This window comes from Myxocyprinus asiaticus, chromosome 5, assembly GCF_019703515.2.
Source record: "Myxocyprinus asiaticus isolate MX2 ecotype Aquarium Trade chromosome 5, UBuf_Myxa_2, whole genome shotgun sequence".
Classification (NCBI taxonomy): domain Eukaryota; kingdom Metazoa; phylum Chordata; class Actinopteri; order Cypriniformes; family Catostomidae; genus Myxocyprinus; species Myxocyprinus asiaticus.
Genome location: NC_059348.1, coordinates 50,574,284 through 50,595,836, shown reverse-complemented (window position 1 = coordinate 50,595,836; position 21,553 = coordinate 50,574,284). Strand labels below are relative to the sequence as shown.

The following is a 21,553-nucleotide window of genomic DNA, read 5'->3' as shown; positions in this document are numbered from 1 at the left end:
ATGTCTTAATGCTGCAGCTGCTTGTTCCTACAAATACATCTACTGTCAGATTTGTGCCAAAATATTAACAAAGTGGGCATCGACTCACATGTAACTCGCTCTCACAGCGCCAGCGGTCCTTAGGTTGCCAGGTATTCATTCCCAGGATCATTACACATTAAGAAAGGATCAATTTTTCATTGTCTACAAACAAACTTTTTGGTGGCCTTGGAACAGGGTCAGGGCCTTAAATACCCTAAAAATAAAATCTGCCCACCCTACTTGCCACCCCAACACGGACCCCGCTTGCGAACTTACTGGATGCACCCCTTACTTGACTCTTGCCACTCCTGGCAAAAATTCCTGGACACGCCCCTGCCTCGGTACATCACAAAACTAGCCCAAAGAAAACACAACCCGCGATTCTGAAATTGTTCCCACAACTGCATTAAAAAAATTGCCCAATTGGGTGTGAAAACCACATTCCTGCCAATACTGTGTACAACCAAAGTGATAACTGCTAACTACGATAATGCAAGAAAACCATATTAACATGAGATTTTGAAATGATTTGTTTTATCTTCAATCCTAAAGTCAAAGTATAAACAGACATGCGCACACTGAAAAAGCTAACAGAACGCTGATAAAGGCGTTAACATGCAAAGCAAAACTGGGATAACAGGCAAAAACCTAGGTCAACCAGGTTTCACTTAAACCATTTATTACCTTTGCTTTGAAATGAACATGTTTTAAGGTGCTTACGTGAACTTACTTGTTGTCGGCTTATCAAGCATGAACGTGTAAATTACGTGTGCATAAACACAGTCACTATTAGCTCAATATTAGGCTAAAATGTGTTTTACCTTCAATTCATGTACCTTCAACAGACCAACTACCACAGCTCCTGCAGGTGATGGGCCATAGAAGTTGCGAACACTGTGAAACCAAAAAAGGGCAACCAGGTGATCCAGGCCCCCCTGGTCCAACAGGCCCATCTGGACCTCCAGGGTACCCTGGCAGGGCAGGAGCTCCTGGCTATCCGGGAACACCTGGGAGGAGGGGACCAGAAGGGGTTAAAGGTGAGGCACTGATGACACACCAGCATACCTCAACAGATTGTGTGGAGTTTTTTTTTTATTCAGTTTATTTCATTTAAATTAGTTTACTGTAGTGCGGATTAAAGTTAACTTGAAATCAAAATTGACCCTATTTACTTTCTTAATACATGTTGCTGGTCTTATTTTGCTTGATTTATCACTGCACATTATTACAATGGAAAAAAAAGTTTTACCTTTGTTAACTTTCTTCAAAATAAAATAACTTGCTCCGCCCCTAAAACAGCTTTCCTTATTGTCTTACATCACCTAGGCCATACGCGTAAATAACCTTAACCATTGGCCAAATTGTTTTAAGTATGGCAGTTTTTATAAAATCTTGCCAACTATTTTAATGTTGGTTGATGTTAATGAAATATAGATCTCAACAATTACCACACAACAACTATAGATTTGAAAAGATTCTCCACATTAAACAATGAAAATTGACACTGAAATATGTCACATTATGTAACTAGATAAGTAAAGTTTGTCAAAACAAAGCCTTGTCTGAATGTTTCAACTAATTTTTTTTTCTCCCAGTTTGGAATGCCCAATTCCCACTACTTAGTAGGTCCTCATGGTGGTGCGGCTACTCGCCTCAATACGGGTGGTGGAGGACAACTCTCAGCTGCCTCCGCTTCTGAGACCGCCAATCCACGCATCTTATCATGTGGCTTGTTGTGCATGACGCCGCGGAGACTCCGCATGTGGAGGCACATGCTACTCTCCGCAATCTACACACAACTTACCATGCACCCCATTGAGAGCAAGAATCACTAATCGCGACCACAGGGAGGTTACCCCATGTGACTCTACCCTTGCTAGCAACTAGGCCAATTTGGTTGCTTAGGAGACCTGGCTGAAATCACTCAGCAGACCCTGGATTCGAACTCGCGACTCCAGGGGTGGCAGTCTGCGTCAATACTCCCTGAGCTACCCAGGCCCACCCCCACCGTTTAAACTAATTTTAAAAGTTTGAAGTTTGATAGTTATACAGACATTACAGCAGCACCGTGTCCTAACCAGATGTGATGCAATGAGCGACACACGATAAAAGTTGAAAAAAAATCTTTTCCTTGTTAAACAGAGTTTTTGTCCTAAATAGCTGCGACACGCGGCGGGGCATTCTATTTCTGTGATGTCATGCAGATCAGCGCAGTCACCAAATGGGTCTAAAATTATACTTATTGCAGTATATTAAAGTCGGCATCTCACTAGCCAGTTCACAACTTGATTTTGGCTGAGGGTGTCACACACCTACCGAATGTTGTGCTTGAGGTCTCGCTCTTTTCAGCCGGAGCTCTGTCACACACACAGAATGGCAGTGGGGAGACATACCGGCTCATTCTGACTTTCTCTCCACTTCCCTGTCACGTGGAGGTCGGCGAAATAACAACAGGAGAACATAAACAATAGTAACAGACTGAATAAGGATGCTATTCATAAAGTAACTTTGCCCTGTGTATGTGTGTGATTGTGTATTTATCCCCTCTGTGTTTGCCGTAGTAAGCGAATGCCCATACAAAGCTTCAGTGAGAAAATGAGTTGTGTTCAATAAACAGACTGTTTCGTCTGTAATTGCTCTGTTTTCTACATTTTATTGGAAATTATCCTCATTTTATTGTATTAATATTGTGGTGTCTCGTCGCGGCTGGTGTGGACAGACCGATTGCGTGTCGCTGGAATCTTATTGAGTCAGGTCTGGTTAGGACGCAGTGTAAGACGAACTGCCAGCAAGCTACTGTAGATAGATCAGACAGACTGTAATAAAGGCCCTATCCACACTAACATGTTTTCTTTGAAAATGCAATAATTTAGCAAGTTTACGGCTCTCATCCACACTGGAACATCACTGAAAACTTTTGAAAACACTCTCCATAAATGCATACTTTGAAAACAATGACATTATGAAACTGAAAACGGAGTTTTAAAACTTAAACAGATTAGTGTGGACATGGCCATAGTCAGATAAATTGTCAGATTGATAGAGAGAGATAGAGAGCAACTTAAAAAGATCAAATGCCTTTTGTGGGTTTGTTTACATTTGAATATTTGACAGCTGGAGTTTGAATTAATGGGCATTCTGTTTGCCCGTTTGAACATTGCGTCAAATTAAGTCTATGGTATTTTTCAGATTTTTGGCTGTCCACTGTGCGAAAAGTCCAATCAGTTAGAAAAGACATAGGACACCAAGTCAGAACAGTCTGAAGCTCTGTACCAAGTTTGGTGGATGTTGCTTAAAAGCTCTAGAAGGTGTTAGTGTTAAAAATGTTGGGCTTGGTTTTGGAATTTTAAAAATAACCCTAAACCAAGTTTGTAAAATAACAGTATGTTGGCTTTGTCAAGCCAACATAATTAAAATGTTGTCATAGTTCTGGTGAGATTAAAGCTTAGTACTGTACTGTAAATTCACACTAATACTGTTTGTTTTTCTTACAGGTGATATTGGCCCAATGGGTATGAAAGGTGCCAAAGGACAGGGTGACATTGGGTTGCCAGGTCCACCTGGTCCAGCAGGTAACAAAAAACTAAGATGCCAATATCATGACTGAAGTCATGTGTGATAATAAACCATTTAATTTTGTTTTGGGTGTCTTTTTGTTTTTTAATTTGTTCTCCTGGGTTTTACACAGGTTTACAGGGCCCACGTGGGGATGATGGTGAGGGGTATCCTGGGCCTTCTGGTCCCCCAGGGAAACCTGGCCCTCCAGGTATCCCAGGAAAACGTGGGCCCCCAGGATCCATGGGTTTATGTGACCCGTCTTCTTGTTATCAAGCCTACAATTTTCGGGATGACCCTTTTAGGAAAGGACCAAACTTTTAGCATCAGGACAGTGGGATCTTACTGATTCTGTACAGTGTTCTCTGCAAGTTCAAATGAACAGCAAACATTTCTGGTGCTCAGCATTGACCTCAGGAACTCTTAACCTCTAAAGAAAGTTGTCAGGATCTTGACTTTTAATTTGTGATGTGTTTTTGTCTGAGAATATTGTTTTGTTTTGTTTTTTGTGTTGAAATTCCTTATTTGAGTGAATCCTTGTGTGTTACCCATTTCTGTTATTTTTTATTTTTTTTGACTTAGATGATTTTTTTATTTTTACACTTAAGATCTCAACATCATGTCCTATCTGTTCTTTCCATACAGTGGGGAAAGTGAATGGATACTGGTGCTGTCAAGCTCCAAACATTACTAAAAAGCTCCTAAAAGTATCATAAAATTTGTCCATAGAACTAATTTGGTATTTTCAAAGCCTTCAGAAGCCATAAGATAGCTTTGTGTAAGGAATAGACCAAACTTTAAATCATTTTTTGATAAACTCCTCCATAATTCCCCCTAGATTTGCCTCAATTCCCCCCAGAAACTTCTGATGGGCCTGCCCTGGATGAACACCCCCCCCCCCCCAACACACACAAACAAAAAACATACAATTGGCCTACTAAATTTTCCCCACACTCATTTTCAATTAAAATTTTTGAAAGAAAGATAGCTTTAAAGAATAATTTTAATACTGTATCCACTGCACTGCCCAAGCCAAGCTACCTCTCTACAGGATGTGAAGCAAATGCTATTGGCTATACTACGACACCAGAAGGCTTATGTTCAAATCTGAGAATACTTCTGCTCAGGGGCTATTCTCAATCTGAGTTTTGTTTTATACCAACATTCAAAATACATTTTTTGAATACTAATACAATATTTTTAATTATTTTTACTTTTAATTGTTTCAGCATTTGGTGTCTTGTAGAATTTTGCAGCACTATTAATAGGGTTATAGTTTTGGCATGCATGTTTTTGACTTGATAGATTTGTGAAAAGGATTAAAAACCTCTATTTATTGCCTAATAATTTTTTTGTGTGTTCTTTTTAAATGCTCAAAGAACTTATGCCTTTACATGTTCTTTAGGAAATACTGAATTTGATTTCATTCATTAATTCATTTTAAGTGCAGCTGACATTTTAATTTTAATAAACAGTAACATGAAATTTTGAAATAATTTTTTTAATCCTGATTTTTTTACTGGATTACTCTGTCATTTCAATCATTAATTCAAAATGTAGATAATTTGCTTCTGTGACATTTACTATATATACATTTTGACCGACAGAGTGATGGTGTAAGTGGTTTTGCATAGTGCTGACGAGCTGATTTAAATGCCCTTCACATTTCCTTCTTCAGGATGCGTGCAGTTTATTCTTGGCAAGCCACAGTGTGGTCGTATCAGTTCTATCGGGGCTGCAGAGAGTTTCACACTCATTTATTACAGACATCGGTGAGTGGAACCAATTTTTGATGTTCAGAATGTACCTGATGCTTTTTAATCAAATTGTACTATAACAGATGTGTTTTGTGCTTATTGTCTAATTTTTATTTTCTATTTAGCAGCAGACCACAGAAGACATCAATGGCTGAAAGTGATTTTGAGTGGGACTATCTCGACTCTTTTTTTAATAACTCAACAGTGGATCCAGAATATGTCCGAAATGAACCAGTTGTTTTATGCGGGAAAAGCGATGTCATCCACTTTGGTGCAGAACTTCTCCCGGCATTCTACTACATAAACTTCTTCCTCAGCTTGTTAGGGAATGGGCTAGTGCTGTGTATCATCTACAAATATGAGAAGCTTAGCACAGTCACCAACATATTCTTACTCAACCTTGTCATCTCAGACCTAATCTTCGCCTCTAGCCTCCCGTTTTGGGCAGTGTACCACAGCTCTCAATGGATCTTTGGCAGTACCCTGTGCAAGTTGGTAAGAAGTTTTTATTCCATCGGCTTCAACAGCTCCATCCTCTTCCTTACTCTCATGACCTTTGACCGTTACCTGGCAGTGGTCCATGCCATCACAGCAGCCCAGAGCAGGAGGAGAGCATATGCATTTGCATCGTCTGCTGTCGTCTGGGTACTCAGTGTATTGGCTAGTCTAAAGGATATCGTTCTTCACGACGTGAGAGAAAATCAGGACAGTGGTATGCTGTGTGAAGTGACGGGTTACACCCAGAGTGTCCTCATAAAGTGGGAGCTGTTTGGGTATTATCAGCAGTTTCTCCTTTTCTTCTTAATGCCTCTGGCTATTGTCTTGTACTGCTATGTCCGCATAACCATCAGAATCATGTACACTCGCATGGCAGAGAAGTGCAGGGCAGTCAAACTCATCTTTATCATCATCTTCACCTTCTTCATCTGCTGGACGCCTTACAATGTGGTCATCTTGCTACAAGCGATCAAGACGTCCTTTGGAGACAAGTCACAATGTTCAAATGCCCTAGACTATGCCCTGTATGTGACACAGAACTTTGCATACCTATACTGTTGCATCAGCCCTGTCTTTTATACCTTTTTGGGCAAGAAATTTCAAAACCATTTTCTGAAACTTTTGGCCAAGCGTCTGCCATGTCTGAAGATAACTGTACTGTCAACGCATAGCAGTAAAAGCACATCGTTCAGGAGCCCAAACACTGATTACTGATGATTCATCAATAAGAGTGACTGTGCAGGCTGTGGTTTATTTGCAAAGTGACAACTTTATACCATTTGTTCTGAAATGTATTGCTAAGCGGACACAAAAAGGAACACCAACCTTTTTGTAAAATTGCAATGTTTGCCTTGCTTTTTTGAGCATAAATCATTATATTAAATAATTTCTGCAGGTTTAGAAAGAATGTTTTATAATATTTTATTTTAAGTCCATTTGTACTAATGCATTCACAAAACTTGGCAGACATGACGCTTTGTGGGTCATGTCTGGCAAGTTTTACATAAAAATTAAAGGAAAATTCTCAAATAATTGAGTAAAATAATAAAAATATATACATTTTTTTTTACATTAGCTTCTGTGATGAAAAGTTATATTATGCAACATAATGTGTATTGTGTACACCTTGACTTTCTAGTTCTTGTGCAATGTAGCCATAAGCCATTTTCATTTTACTTGTGAATAGCTTAATATTCTGCATGGTTTTTTTTTTTTTTTTTTTTCTGTTTAAAGGTCTCATAAAAAAAAAAATAAATAAAAAAAAAAATAAAAAAACTAAACTTCCTGTCTTTTCAACACCTAGAGGCATCCTGTTCATCGAATTGCTGTTATGATGATCGGATGTTTATTTTGAGTCTAACCTCAGTCTCTGCATTGTGGTCTGTTGTCTCCTTTTATGGAATATATCAAATTTTTGTGCATGGAAAATAAATACTTCTGTTTTTCTATATCTGGATTGTGGTTGTTTTCTTTAAAAAAGATGTCAGGAACACTGATTCAAATCAAAAGAGCTGAAGGAAAATATTACAAATAGGCAGAGGTAGGCAGATATCTAGAAATAACTACTCAGAATATCTCCCCTGTTTAAAGTACAAAACCAGCACAATCTAACACAAAAAGCACTGCAAATAGAAAACCCAACCTTGAAAGAGCCTTGGTGAGTGAAACTAATCAGACTCAAATATGCAGGCATATCTGCACTTGTGTATAACCAATATATTAATATATGTGTGTGTGTGTGTGTGTATATATATATATATATATATATATATATATATATATATATATATATATATATATACACACACAATATTTTTTGTATTTTTTAACCAGTACAGTTCAGCGTCAGAAATTAAGGGGGACTCTGGGTGGAAATGTCACCACAAATGACAAAAAATGCACCCAAAATGTAAAATGTGGTGGCAAAAAAAAAAAAAAAAAAAAAAAAAAATGTCCTCGTAACTTTCTATTATAGTCCTAGCTACCCATATTATGGCATACAATTTACGTTGATTTAATTTTTAGGTTAAGAGGTAATACATTTTCAATATTGAGAATTTGTATTAATGAACTGATGAAATTAATGTATTTGAGATAAACAGATGAGACAGTTTGTTTTAAATGGATGGGGGAAAAAAAACACGTCCTCATAAAAGTGCACCTGAAAATCAATTACAGGGGAAACAATAGCCCCTTTATTTAAAAGTAACCTAAATTCTGATTTAAATCATAGAATCTTCCCTTTTAGGATGTCTATATACCTTGCGTTTAAGGGACTTTTCAGTAATAACAGGCCATTTTCTTTTGCATAATTATTATCTATCACCTAAACACCGTTACCCAGAAATCCTAGTGCAAGGAAAGTAAAAAGAAACATAGATACCAATCACCAATCACAGCCAATCACTTCCAGCCACAGCCAATCCCATCCAATCCCAATTATCAATACAGCCAATCACACCCAGTCAACATCTAGCCATCCAACCTGCATCCAGTCACCATAGGGACACCAATCACAGCCAATCACTATCCAAACATCCAGTCACCTCCCAATCACATCCGCTCCTCTAGACACCACTGCGTCAGCGCGTGCGTGCGTTCGTGTGTACGTACGTACGCAGGTGGGGTGGATGGCGTAAACACGTGGGTTTCCATTGGTTACAGGCTCCTGGTACCCAGGAAAGGGGCTGTAGCATCTACTGCAGTAGATAGCAAACAGAGCAAATGTGAGGAGAGGGCGGCTGTTGTGCGGGTAAATATGGGACGGAAGACGGCCAAATGAAGGTGAAGGTGATGATTCACCGGCAGGTGATACTGACCCAGGTGAGTGTGGGTTAATTGATTCTAATATGCTGTTTATTAGACGTGATTTGTGATGTCTCTCGCGGGCAGCAGTGGATACCAGTATAATAACATTTACTAAGGGTTATATTACATGGTTGCGGTATAAATCTGTTTTTAAAAGCGATTTTATTTTATTTTGACTGCCCTTGTTTAGTTGATGTTCAGCATCAGTCGCGGCCTCGTCTTTGTGTGGTGCGCGTGCGTGCGTGTTTACGTGCACGTGCATACTGTCTTTATGTGGTTCGATGAACATCCTAAACCCTAAAACTACATAATCAAACCTCGAGATTAATACGCAAACCTACACCCCACCCTGAGCCCATAACTCTAAAAATCATTCTTAACTATTGTTCCACACCTCATTCTAGAACAGAAACTCAAATCTTGAATCTAAACCTTATCTTAAGTGGATGAAATTGAAGATGATCTCAAATAGCCACAGACCCACATACCTGCTTTCTAGATACCATTATTGTCACTGGCCATTGACAAACAATTTCAGTCGACCACTAAACTAATAAGGTAACCACTTTAAATTATATTACAAGTGTTAATGGCTGTATGCTATAGTAGGTGCTCAAATACTACAGAAAAGCTTAATAGAAGTAGTAATTAACTTACTAATTCTATTACTTAGAAGTAACTTACATGTTAGGGGAAAAAATATTCTCAAGTTACAAGCCAATGTCTCAGGTTTGATAAGCCTGATTTTCAGTGTTAAGTTGGGGACATGTGTTCATTACTCAGGGGTCGTTAAGAGCAGAAATAATTTAGACAAGGAGCATAGATGGGGTAGATTAGTATTGATTCACCTGAGACCAGTAGTCTATTGATCCGCTCTAAAATCAGCACCAAGGGACGGAAAAGCTTCTGAAGAGGGAAAAAATGGCATGTTACTTACAGGCAGGAAGGCCTTCAATTGATGACATGGATGGTAATCGGTAAAGTTGCTTCATAAGCTTGTAGTTATACAGTACATGATGTCTATCGCGAGTGTCTTCCCATACCATAGCTGCTCCTATTCACTCACACTTAAGTTCTTCAGCTATATAGGTCATTGACAAATAAGATTGTTCGAGGTGGTAAAAATGAGAAATCTTTAAAAAAAGTTTAAAACATGTGTCAAGTTTGTAGAAATTGAATCTATGAGTCCATATTGGCTTAAAAAGTATTTAGCTCATCTGGGAGAGAGGCAGCGGTGTTCACGGCGGAGTTTTTATTCCCTTTAAAATCCGTGATGATATTAATTCCCTGCCACATGCTTCTAGAGTTGGTGGTGTTCTGTCCTTCAATCTTGTTCCTGTACTGGTGTTTTGCTGCTCTGATAGTTTTTCGGAGGGCATAACTGGCTTGTTTATGCTCCTCCACGTTCCCGGAATTAAAAGCGGAGGTCTGCGCATTAAGTGCCGCGCGAACATCGCTATTAATCCAAGGTTCCTGGTTCGGGTATATCCGTATTGTTTTGGATGGAACAACATCCTCTACACACTTTCTGATGAAACACGTTATGCTATCAGCGTAAACCTCAATGTCATCATCAGAGGCGGACCGGAACATCTCCCAGTCCGTGTGATCAAAACAGTTTTGTAGCATAGAGTCTGATTGGTCCGACCAACACTGGATCGTTCTGAGGGCGGGTGCTTCCTGTTTCAGTTTCTGCCTGTAAGCAGGCAGAAGCAGAATGGAAGAGTGGTCCGATTTGCCAAATGGTGGGCGGGGGAGGGATTTGTAGCCATCCCGGAAGGGAGAGTAGCAATGGTCCAAAACCCGGTCCCCTCGTGTGTTAAAACTGATGTGCTGGTGGTATTTTGGTGCAATTGATTTAAAATTGGCTTTGTTAAAGTCCCCGGTCACAATGAACGCGGCCTCAGGGTGCACGGTTTCCTGCTCACTTATACTCCCATACAGTTCCTTGAGTGCCCGGTCTGTGTCGGTTTGTGGGGGAACGTACACAGCTGTGATAATCACCACTGTGAATTCCCTCGGTGGCCAGAATGGTCGACACAGAAGCATGAGAAATTCAAGATCAGGAGAGCAGAAAGACTTGATAGAATGTACGTTCCTCTGATCACGCCAGGATTTGTTGATCATAAAACATACACCACCACCTCTGCTTTTACCTGAGAGGTCTTTCGCTCTGTCCGCTCGGTGCACGGAGAACCCCGCGGGTTCAATGGCTGAGTCTGGAATCTCCGCAGACATCCAAGTTTCTGTAAGGCAGATGATGCAGCAGTCCCTCGTCTCTCGTTGGAAAGAGATCCACGCTTTCAGCTCGCAGAGCTTGTTGTCCAGAAACTGAACATTTGCCAGTAGAATACTGGGTAGCGGGGGCCAATTTGCACGACGTCTTACTTTGATGAGAACGCCGGCTCTGTTTCCCCTTTTCCTTCTGCGTTTTCGCGGCCGGGCAGCCCAGACAAAGGGCTCCGCTGGCGTGTTTGTAAACAGCGGGTCGGCATTGAGGAATTTGAAGTCCGGTTTACGGTGTGTAATTGCAGAACCAATGTCCAAAAGTGTTTGTCTGTCGTAGACAATAAGGCAGACAACATCCAGTACAAAAAACATAAGAATTGTAAACAAAACAAACAAAAAACTACAATGTTGTTTCAGAGCTCGCAACGCAGCAGCCATACTCGGCGCCATCTTGAGTCCATGAGCTACAAAAGCTGGGAAAATTGCATTTTTTTGCATAATCTGAGGTAAAGAAGCACCATTTATGATACCAGTGTTGTCAGATTTTATTGCTGATTTGAAATATGTTCTTTGATCGTAATCTTTACCAACCGTTTTGGAGATTTCAGTCTTTCCCCATTCAAATAGATAGGCGCTGCACTGTCATGACAGGAAATAGCCTCCCGAGAGCATTCCAAACATGGCCGACATGGACCGACTTGCTAGAAAGACATTGGTTGCACTTGCGTGCTCTTGTGTATCCAGTGCGAGCAGCAATCTCCTGACAGTTTAAATGGCCTGGATCACCTGCTTGAATTGTCGTCATGATTTGTGAATCAGAGGAACTTTTAATCCTGATCCTGAAGTTTTGATTCTGGCTGATAGACTACGCACTTCAGAGGAAGACATTAGATGAGCGCTCGACGAGAAGAAAACGCTGGGTTTTCGTGAGGTTGTGAATTACATCTGTTTAAACAAAATATCTGCATATTTGCAGATGGTATATAATAGAAACTTTATTTATATTTGCCTTTTATCATTAGAAAAGTTACAGGGAACTGTTGAGGAGAGAGAGGGAGAATGAAACAGGCGAGCACTTTAACATTTTAAGCTCAAACGTGTCTGATATGTGGACCGTTTAAATGACACCGTGTTGCACACCAGTGCATTATTGTAACAATATGATGGCACGTAACAACAAAATGAACTGTGACTGGTTGTTTACATGTCTCAGTTGCTTCACATGCAAACAGGTGGTTCTCGGCACCCTCAAGAAACAAATCGGGCAAAGGGGAAAATCTGTCAGCCGATGCCAATAATGAAAAAAGTCAGAATATTGGCTCATTTATCGTCCTCGGAAAATTTAACAAAAAAAGTACAAAGCAGACAGATGTAATGTAATTGTGATGGACAAAACATGGATAATTTTTTTCTTCTTTTTTCCCTGATGTTTATGATATCGCAGTTCAAAATCACAATATTTTTCAAAATAATCGCAATTAGATTATTTGTCCAAATCATTTGCCCTACAATGTAGTATTTACTGTAATAATAATAATAATAATAATAATAATTGTTATTATTATTATTATTATTAGTAGTAGTAGTAGTAGTATATATAAGCAAGAGTGCTGTTGTACTGAACAGAAGTTTTTCGTCAATGTTTTCATTTATACTGTGATGCTCTGTTATGCAGCACTTTATTTGACAAAAATAAGACCAATTTTGTGTTTTGTATTATGCTGTGAGGATCTTTACTGAAGCACTTAATTTGATTAAAAATGCAAAGGTATGTTGAAAAGTAATTGTTCTATTTTCATTTGATAAAGGTTTTATTAATTCATTTGATTATACACTATTTTGATGAAGAAATTGATTAAAATTTAAAACATGCCCTTGTGTGGAAAATACAGAATTTACTTTTGACAACCCTACTCTGGACAGTTACACCACAACATTTTTTACTTCAAAGCCCAGAAAAAAATCTCAAAATGACTTTGAACTCAGTAATTGAAAACATGTTCATCATAGAAGAGGTGTATTCAAGTAATTGTTTAGTTTAAATCGAATTTGTAAAGTATTTTTTTAATTTAATATATCTGGACACAAAAAATTTGCTTCACAGCATTGACACACAGTCTTATATACAGTATATACACTCACTTATTAGGTATACCTGTACACCTAATTATTCATGTGATTATCTAATCAGCCAATCGCAGTGCAATGCATAAAATCAGCAGATACATGTCAGGAGCTTGAGTTAATATTCACATCACCACGTTGGGTTCCACTTCTGTCAGCCAAGATCAGAAAACTGAGGCTGCAGTGGGACTACCATCTGTGTACCTCAGCAGAAATTTAGATTAATCAGACCAGGCTATGTTTTTCCAGTCTTTAACAGTCCAGTTTTGGTGAGCCTGTGCCCACTGCAGCCTCAGTTTCCTGTTTTTGGCTGACTGAAGTGGAACCCGACGTGGTCTTCAACTGTTGTAGCCCAGCCACTTCAAGGTTTGATGTATTGTGCATTCTGAGATGCTATTCTGCTCACTACAATTGTACAGAGTGGTTATCTGAGTTACCGTAGCCTTTCTGTCAGCTCGAACCAGTCGAAAAGTTACCCATTTTCTAATGGCTACTTCCAGCGTGATAATGCACCATGACACAAAGCAAAAGTCGTCTCAAACTGGTTTCATGAACATGACAATGAGTTCACTGTTCTTCAGTGGACTTCCCAGTCAATGGATCTAAATCCAATAGAAAACCTTTGGTATGTGGTAGAACTGGAGACTCGCAGCATGAATGTGCAGCTAACAAATCTGCAGAAATTGCATGATGCAATCATGTCAACATGGTCCAGAATCTTAAAGGAATATTTCCAACATCTTTTGGAATTCATGCAACGAAGAATTGAAGCTCTTTTGAGAGCAAAGGGAGGCCCTACCCATTATTAGTGTAGTGTTCCTAATAAAGTGCTCAGTGAGTATAATATATATATATATATATATATATTATACATACACAACACACTGTCACGGCAAAATCGTCAGGATTCGTACAACTTTTCTAAATTTGGCTAATTTGTATGATATCCTGCGACTGCACTCGTTTGAATTCCTACGACTTTCACTACAGCCAATGACGTCGCTGGACATCGTTTCCATCTAATACGCAACAATTACTTGCTTCTGTCACACAGCAGCTTCCAATCATGTTTACACACTCTACTGATTGGTTAAGTTTAGATAAGGGGTTTGGGTAAGGGTATAATATTAATAAGTATGTCCTTAACGCCTCGTGCACGAAACTCGCGCTTACTTCCGCATTAGACATCTGCGAATTTGCACATGAATCGAAACATCGAAACATCGAAATAGCCAACTTGTAAATTATGTATGACATTTCATGAGATTGGGTTGGTAAATATATCAGTGGCGGCCCGTGCATTTTAAGTCTAGGCCTTAAGTGCAATTCATGCCATTAAGAAAACATTGTTTCACAATGATTAAGACACCTTATGGACATCATTCATTACGTCACAGCCAACTAGTAATACCAATTGACATTTTAAAAACTCATCCATGAACGAAAGCCAAAACTTGAAACGACACTGAATGCTCAAGTTAGCCTAATCTTAAATGCAGCATGATTGTTTTGTGAAATTAATTATTAAATAAATGGTAAATGTTCTGCACTTATATAGTGCTTTTTTTTTTTTTTTTTAACCTTAGTGGTTCAACAAAGTGCTTTACACTGTGTCACATTCACACATTCACACACACATCAATGACAGAAGAGCTGCCATGCAAGGCGCTAGCCTGCCATTGGGAGCAACTTGGGGTTCAGTGTCTTGCCCAAGGACACATTGGCATGTGGAGTCATGTTGGCTGGGAATTGAACCGCTAACCCTGCGATTAGTGGACAACCTGCTCTACCACCTGAACCACAGCCACCCTTAAAAAGGAGTAGATAGAGTTAGACTTGGAAAAAGCTATCTGATAATATTTGCGACTTAAATGTTGCTTGCAATAAATTTCACTGAATGCTCAAGACATCCTAATTTACACTTTGAAAACTCTTGATGTTGCTATAATGCAAAAAAGCACTTAACAATTTAATTGAGTTCAAAATCAGACCTCCTTTCCTGTTTAAGAAAATAAGCGATCACACGATCATGCAGAAAGTCTTGGGTTTAGAAATCCATAAGGATTTTTTTCTCAGTGGCGATAACGGCAGTGAGTGATGACAGCCATCTCTGTCTTGATCTCGCCTCTCGCGCTCTTCGCTTTCAAATTACGTACATTATTTAATGCGTGATTGCATCGCTCAAGGCCAGCTAGAAGGCCTTGACTGGGACTTATCTAAAAGACTACTCCCACCTAGAACAAATAAATCAATCTGAGTGGCGGACGTATCTGACAGTCTGAGATTAGATGCCCATTTATTGCATTGTTGAGGGATTCAGTGGAAATTTTGAAGGCTTCACGGGGTGGAGCTCAGACTCACGTGCTGCTTCGGCTAAGGAACTCCTCTTCGGGCATGCGATTTGTGAAACAGCTGTCACACTTTGCTTGTAAGCATCAAGGAATAAATTCTGATTGGATAAACTTTTTGTTTTTTTGCTATCCATTTGTAGATTAATTAGGAGTGGAAAGTGATTGAAAATAAATGTGAATGAGAATGAAAGGATGAATTTTTATTTAAATATTTATTAGGCACATAAGGCCAGCAGAGAAGGCTTTGCTGCTCGCCACTATATATATATATATATATATATATATCATTGTATATGTTTATGTATCTTTATGAAAATATTGATCATATATTTTGATTGCTAAAACAATTTAAGATAAAGCCTTAGTTTTCATTCTCTGTTGGGATTTAGGGCCAACTGTGGAAACATTACCTGTACTCTACAGTTTTACAAGCATTTAGGTAATATGCTATTCCAAACATACCCAATATGTACAAGATGACTATACTGATATGCTGCAGTGTACTGTACAACAGAGTTGATTCCTCTGCATGGAGGTGTTTGCATACTTGAAATCTTGTTTTTAACAGAATTGTGGCTTGATCCTGTTTCTCAGCTCCCGTAGGCTCCGTTATGTAAGTGCATTAAGGTTCTTGAGTTTCTGTTTGGCACACGTCTCACTACGCGAGCTAAAGCATCTCATCCTGCATTAGACACAGACACACACGGTGGTATTTAATGGAGTCTGCCTCCAGGGCCTTAATGATTATAATTAATTTATCCATGTCAGTGTGATTGCAAGGTAAATTGTTAAAGCTTCCTTTCAGCTTGTAAACACAAATGCACCTCGTTGAAGATTCAATTTGTTTCAGTATGCCACGATTTAATCATTCAGTCAGTCTGAATTGGCACTGCATCTCTTTTCTAAAACAAGATAGTAAAGAGAAGAGAAATTACATTCTCAAAACAAAAGTGTTAGGAAGCCAGTGTTAGAGTTTAGGTCCAGTTGACCGTAATTGGCCTATAGTAAGTAAAACCCGGAAGTAAAAATCCTATACATTTGTTTTTGCAGGCAAATTCATTTTTAATGATAACTTAAAAACCTTTAAAGACAGATCTACCTTGTGAGATCTGAGGTTTTTAATTGATGGTATGTAGAAATTGTGTTTAATAATGGATTTCCTGGTGAATAACTACGTTATTCATGATCCTGAAGAAAAACACTCCTCCAGTCAGAGAAACGCTGTCAGCAAATTGCGTCAGACAAGCGCTGTGGTGACCACCCATTCTCATGATGTACAGAGAATTACGCAATCGATTCGGTCTTCCTACATTTTCAAACTACTTATATATTTGTACATATCTGAATAGTTTGCAGTATAGTCAAATATATTGTTTTTTTACTTAATCAACAACATTAAAGGGATAGTTCACCTAAAAATAAAAATTATCTCATAATTTACTGACCCAGATGTGTATGACTTTCTTTCTTCAGCAGAACACAAATGAAGATTTTTAGAAGAATATCTGAGCTCTGCAGGTCCATACAATGCAAGTGAATGAGTTGTCAAAAGCAAAAGAAAAATAATGTGAAAGTGGAGATTTATAGTAAAAAAGGATGTTAATATTGATCTGTTTCTCACCCACTCCTATCATATCACTTCTGAGATATGTATTTAACCACTGGAGTTGTATGGATTACTTTTATGCTGCCTTTATGTGCTTTTTGGAGCTTTAATGAGCTTCTGCCCACCATTCATTTGCATTGTATGGACCTACAGAGCTGAGATATTCTTCTAAAAATCTTTGTCATAAAAGTCATGCACATCTGGGATGGCATGAGGGTGAGTAAATTATAGAATTTTCATCACGGTGTCACAGAGTTACATTAAAGCTGTACAATTTACAGCTATTATTGCAACATTTTAAAGAAAACTTAACATTTAATGAAAAATATATATATTAAAAATTAAATAATATGAAACCAGCAAGTTCAAGTCTGGGCCAAAAGAAAACATCCTTACTGTTGAGCCCTGCTGTTGTTATCTGCCCTCTCATTAACCTTTATAAAGATCAGTCCTGTGGCCTCAATGTGGGTCGTCTACTGATGATATTGCTGTCCTCTGCCCTGCGGTGACCTCCAGCATGTGACCAGCTGCCTCCTGTACTGAGGTATTGGCCAGAGAATACCTGCGGTCACCCTGAAAGCATTCAAATCCCTTATCCATGTCTTGTCTATACTCAAAAAAATATTTTAGCCAATTTCATAACAATATTCTATCAAATTGAATTCCATCAAATTGAAACTTTAAGTTTTATTAATTTAGTTTTGTTAAAGATTACACAATTCAATTTGATGGAATTTTGTTATGAAATTGAAATGTGAAAATATTCAAAATAGGCTAATATATATATATATATATTGATTGCATGTTGCGGCAGGTTCTCCAACTCTCCCAAAGGAGGATGTGTGGACCGGGTGAATACCCCAACTAACTTTATTTGTACAAACACTATACACTTTTCAGTGTCACACATAACATACTGACACGCACACAGTTCCGTGCATCTCTATCTCCCTGTCTGCCACTGTCTCCTCTCCTTCAATACTCCTGCCGCTCCTCACTGGAATGCGAGCCACATACCCCCATCGCCAAACTCAGGCCGGGGAGTCATCCGGCCTGCGACTTACTCCACCCATTTCTAGGGAGGGAGTGTTGGTGCCTCAGCCACCATGCTACAGGATGGTCTCCTGGTCCGACCTGCATATGCCTGGGTGTAGGAACAGGACGAGGGGAAGGAGAGGAGGAGGGAGGAGAGGGAGAAAGAGAGTTGAGTGAGCGGGGAGAGGGGAGAGAGGGGAGAGGGACAGGCTCGCCGGCCCCCGAACACACTGCCAAATGGTCCTCAGCCAGCTGCATTGCCTCCTGGCGGATGGCAGCGGTGAGGACTCCATGACAGCGCATCCCTCCTCCAGATCCCGGGTTTTGGCACCAATGCGGCAAGGTTCTCCAACTCTCCCAAAGGAGGAAGCGGGGACCAAGTGAACACTCCAATTAACTTTAATTGTACAAACCCTATACACATTTCAGTGTCGCACATAACATACTGACACGCACACAGCTCCGTGCGTCACTCTCTCCCTGTCTGCTGTTGTCTCCTCTCCTTAAATACTCCCGCTGCTCCTCACTGGAACGCGAGACCGGTGTGGTGCACAGGTGGAACTCGTTCGCCACTTATCTTCCTGGCCTCGCTCTGCCCAGACGCCGCTTGGCCACACCCCCTGCTCACCACACATGTACAGTGGGGTTCAAAATTGTGCAGAATCTCTAATATATAGCCTAATTCATTTTCTTATATATATACACACACACACATACAGGTGCATCTCAATAAATTAGAATGTCGTGGAAAAGTTCATTTATTTCAGTAATTCAACTCAAATTGTGAAACTTGTGAATTAAATAAATTCAATGCACACAGACTGAAGTAGTTTAAGTCTTTGGTTCTTTTAATTGTGATGATTTTGGCTCACATTTAACAAAAGCCCACCAATTCACTATCTCAAAAAATTAGAATATGGTGACATGCCAGTCAGCTAATCAACTCAATACACCTGCAAAGGTTTCCTGAGCCTTCAAAATGGTCTCTCAGTTTGGTTCACTAGGCTACACAATCATGGGGAAGTCTGCTGATTTGACAGTTGTCCAGAAGACAATCATTGACACCCTTCACAAGGAGGGTAAGCCACAAACATTCATTGCCAAAGAAGCTGGCTGTTCACAGAGTGCTGTATCCAAGCATGTTAACAGAAAGTTGAGTGGAAGGAAAAAGTGTGGAAGACAAAAATGATGCACAACCAACCGAGAGAACCGCAGCCTTATGAGGATTGTCAAGCAAAATCGATTCAAGAATTTGGGTGAACTTCACAAGGAATGGACTGAGGCTGGGGTCAAGGCATCAAGAGCCACCACACACAGACGTGTCAAGGAATTTGGCTACAGTTGTCGTATTCCTCTTGTTAAGCCACTCCTGAACCACAGACAACATCAGAGGCGTCTTACCTGGGCTAAGGAGAAGAAGAACTGGACTGTTGCCAGTGGTCCAAAGTCCTCTTTTCAGATGAGAGCAAGTTTTGTATTTCATTTGGAAACCAAGGTCCTGGAGTCTGGAGGAAGGGTGGAGAAGCTCATTGCCCAAGTTGCTTGAAGTCCAGTGTTAAGTTTCCACAGTCTGTGATGATTTGGGGTGCAATGTCATCTGCTGGTGTTGGTCCATTGTGTTTTTTGAAAACCAAAGTCACTGCACCCGTTTACCAAGACATTTTGGAGCACTTCATGCTTCCTTCTGCTGACCAGCTTTTTAAAGATGCTGATTTCATTTTCCAGCAGGATTTGGCACCTGCCCACACTGCCAAAAGCACCAAAAGTTGGTTAAATGACCATGGTGTTGGTGTGCTTGACTGGCCAGCAAACTCACCAGACCTGAACCCCATAGAGAATCTATGGGGTATTGTCAAGAGGAAAATGAGAAACAAGAGACCAAAAAATGCAGATGAGCTGAAGGCCACTGTCAAAGAAACCTGGGCTTCCATACCACCTCGGCAGTGCCACAAACTGATCACTTCCATGCCACGCCAAATTGAGGCAGTAATTAAAGCAAAAGGAGCCCCTACCAAGTATTGAGTACATATACAGTAAATGAACATACTTTCCAGAAGGCCAACAATTCACTAAAAATGTTTTTTTTATTGGTCCTATGATGTATTCTAATTTTTTGAGATAGTGAATTGGTGGGTTTTTGTTAAATGTGAGCCAAAATCATCACAATTAAAAGAACCAAAGACTTAAACTACTTCAGTCTGTGTGCATTGAATTTATTTAATACACGAGTTTCACAATTTGAGTTGAGTTACTGAAATAAATGAACTTTTCCACGACATTCTAATTTATTGAGATGCACCTGTATATATATATTTTGCATCATGTTACTTTTGTTTTAAATGTTTCTGAATCCTAGATTTCCAGATTTAAATTAGATTAGATCTGTATTTGATTTAAAGATTGAATCCCAGATTTTAGATGTGGACACTTTGACCCCACTGTACCTGCATTTCAGGTTTGTTTAGCTTATTCCAGCCAATCTTTAGCTAAATGACAATAGCATTTAAGCCTTCTGTTTGAATTCTTGCATTCAGATGTTCCATTAAAAAAAAGAAGGAAAATCTTAATAGGTCTTTATGCAAAACCAATTGAGAATCACTGTTCTAGAGCTACCTCGCCTTCTCCTATGATGGCATTATACTGCCATACATATGAGCGCTTTATTGATTGATTACATTCTTGTGAATGCGCACAAAAAAGAGGAAACTTTTGCGTGCATTCACAAGAATGCAACCGCTTGATTGTAAAATTTTAGTAAACTTCCTCTTTATAAAGTGTCTGACAAGGATACGCAGTACTTGCATATAGAGGACGACTGATAGTGAGTTTTGCCGAATACGATAATTAAGGTGGGAAAACATGCCAATAGTCGATTAATCAGCCGATAGTTTTAAAAAATGTATAATATGAATGAAAACTTTCCACTCAGTGTAAAATAGTGCTGAACTTTATAAAGTATTACTTTCCATGGCCATACTTTAATAAATTTCTCCCACACTGGTACCTTCTTCAAAGCATTTGCCATCTGAAATTACTGAAAATATTAATGAAAATATTACAAGTCAAATATGTTTGTAGTTCAGCAGTAACATTAAACACTGCCTTACAAAGCCAAATAGCGACTGTATGCTTCATCACTACTGATAATATGTATTATTAGGGGTCAAACCCTGAAAGGGCAAAGACCCCTATAATCGTTGGTGTTCTTATTATTCTTTTTTCTGCCATAGGAGTCTATGGCAGCCCATAGAACTGTTTGCAGGAAAGTTATGAAATTTTGCACACAGCTAGAGGACAGTCTGAACAGATACCACAGCAAATTTCGAGTCTGTAACTGAAACCCTTTAGCGCCACCAACAGGTCAAAGTGTCACTCATGTTTACGCTAATAACTTTTGAACTGTAAGTCCTAAAGACAAAATTCTTTTTTCCCCTGATTCCTGAGCTCACGCCGAGTTGAATGAATACATTGGTTTCACTCGACTAGATTTTCCGCCATTTTGAATTTTGAGGAAACATGTTTTTTCGCTACTACAATTTTGGTCCGATTTCCACCAAAATTGTTTTAAA

At 39.3% G+C, this 21,553-nt stretch overlaps 3 protein-coding genes across 6 annotated transcripts in view; all 3 read left to right on the top strand.

Annotated features, from left to right (window-relative positions):
* The window catches only part of LOC127440541 (collagen alpha-1(XXI) chain-like), a 65,602-nt gene extending 60,610 nt beyond the window's left edge, over positions 1-4,992 (top strand). The window contains exons 27-29 of the mRNA XM_051697209.1: positions 867-1,058; positions 3,516-3,593; positions 3,710-4,992. Coding sequence (XP_051553169.1) covers positions 867-1,058; positions 3,516-3,593; positions 3,710-3,900 — 461 coding nt within the window. The 3' untranslated portion in view covers positions 3,901-4,992. The remainder of the gene's footprint in view (positions 1-866; positions 1,059-3,515; positions 3,594-3,709) is intronic.
* A 140-nt stretch (positions 4,993-5,132) lies between these two features.
* Positions 5,133-7,279, top strand: LOC127440543 (C-C chemokine receptor type 5-like). Of its 2 annotated transcripts, none has more exons than XM_051697212.1 (2): positions 5,133-5,348; positions 5,459-7,279. In XM_051697212.1, the coding sequence occupies exons 1-2, from the start codon at positions 5,230-5,232 to the stop codon at positions 6,543-6,545; spliced, it is 1,206 nt and encodes a 401-aa protein (XP_051553172.1). In that variant the 5' UTR covers positions 5,133-5,229; the 3' UTR covers positions 6,546-7,279. The 2 variants fall into 2 exon arrangements, with proteins under 2 accessions (XP_051553172.1, XP_051553173.1); XM_051697213.1 differs by having other exon boundaries at positions 5,171-5,348; positions 5,462-7,279.
* A 1,256-nt stretch (positions 7,280-8,535) lies between these two features.
* LOC127440540 (E3 ubiquitin-protein ligase HECW1-like) overlaps positions 8,536-21,553 on the top strand; it is an 83,009-nt gene continuing 69,991 nt past the window's right edge. For all 3 annotated transcript variants that reach the window (XM_051697205.1, XM_051697204.1, XM_051697206.1), the window contains exon 1: positions 8,536-8,654. In XM_051697205.1, coding sequence (XP_051553165.1) covers positions 8,610-8,654 — 45 coding nt within the window. In that variant the 5' untranslated portion in view covers positions 8,536-8,609. The remainder of the gene's footprint in view (positions 8,655-21,553) is intronic.

Coding starts and splice junctions, on each gene's coding strand:
- LOC127440543 (XM_051697212.1), top strand. CDS start 5,230: ATGCCCTTCACATTTCCTTCTTCAGGATGCGTGCAGTTTATTCTTGGC. Junction 5,349..5,458: donor CTCATTTATTACAGACATCG/GTGAGTGGAACC, acceptor TTTTCTATTTAG/CAGCAGACCACAGAAGACAT.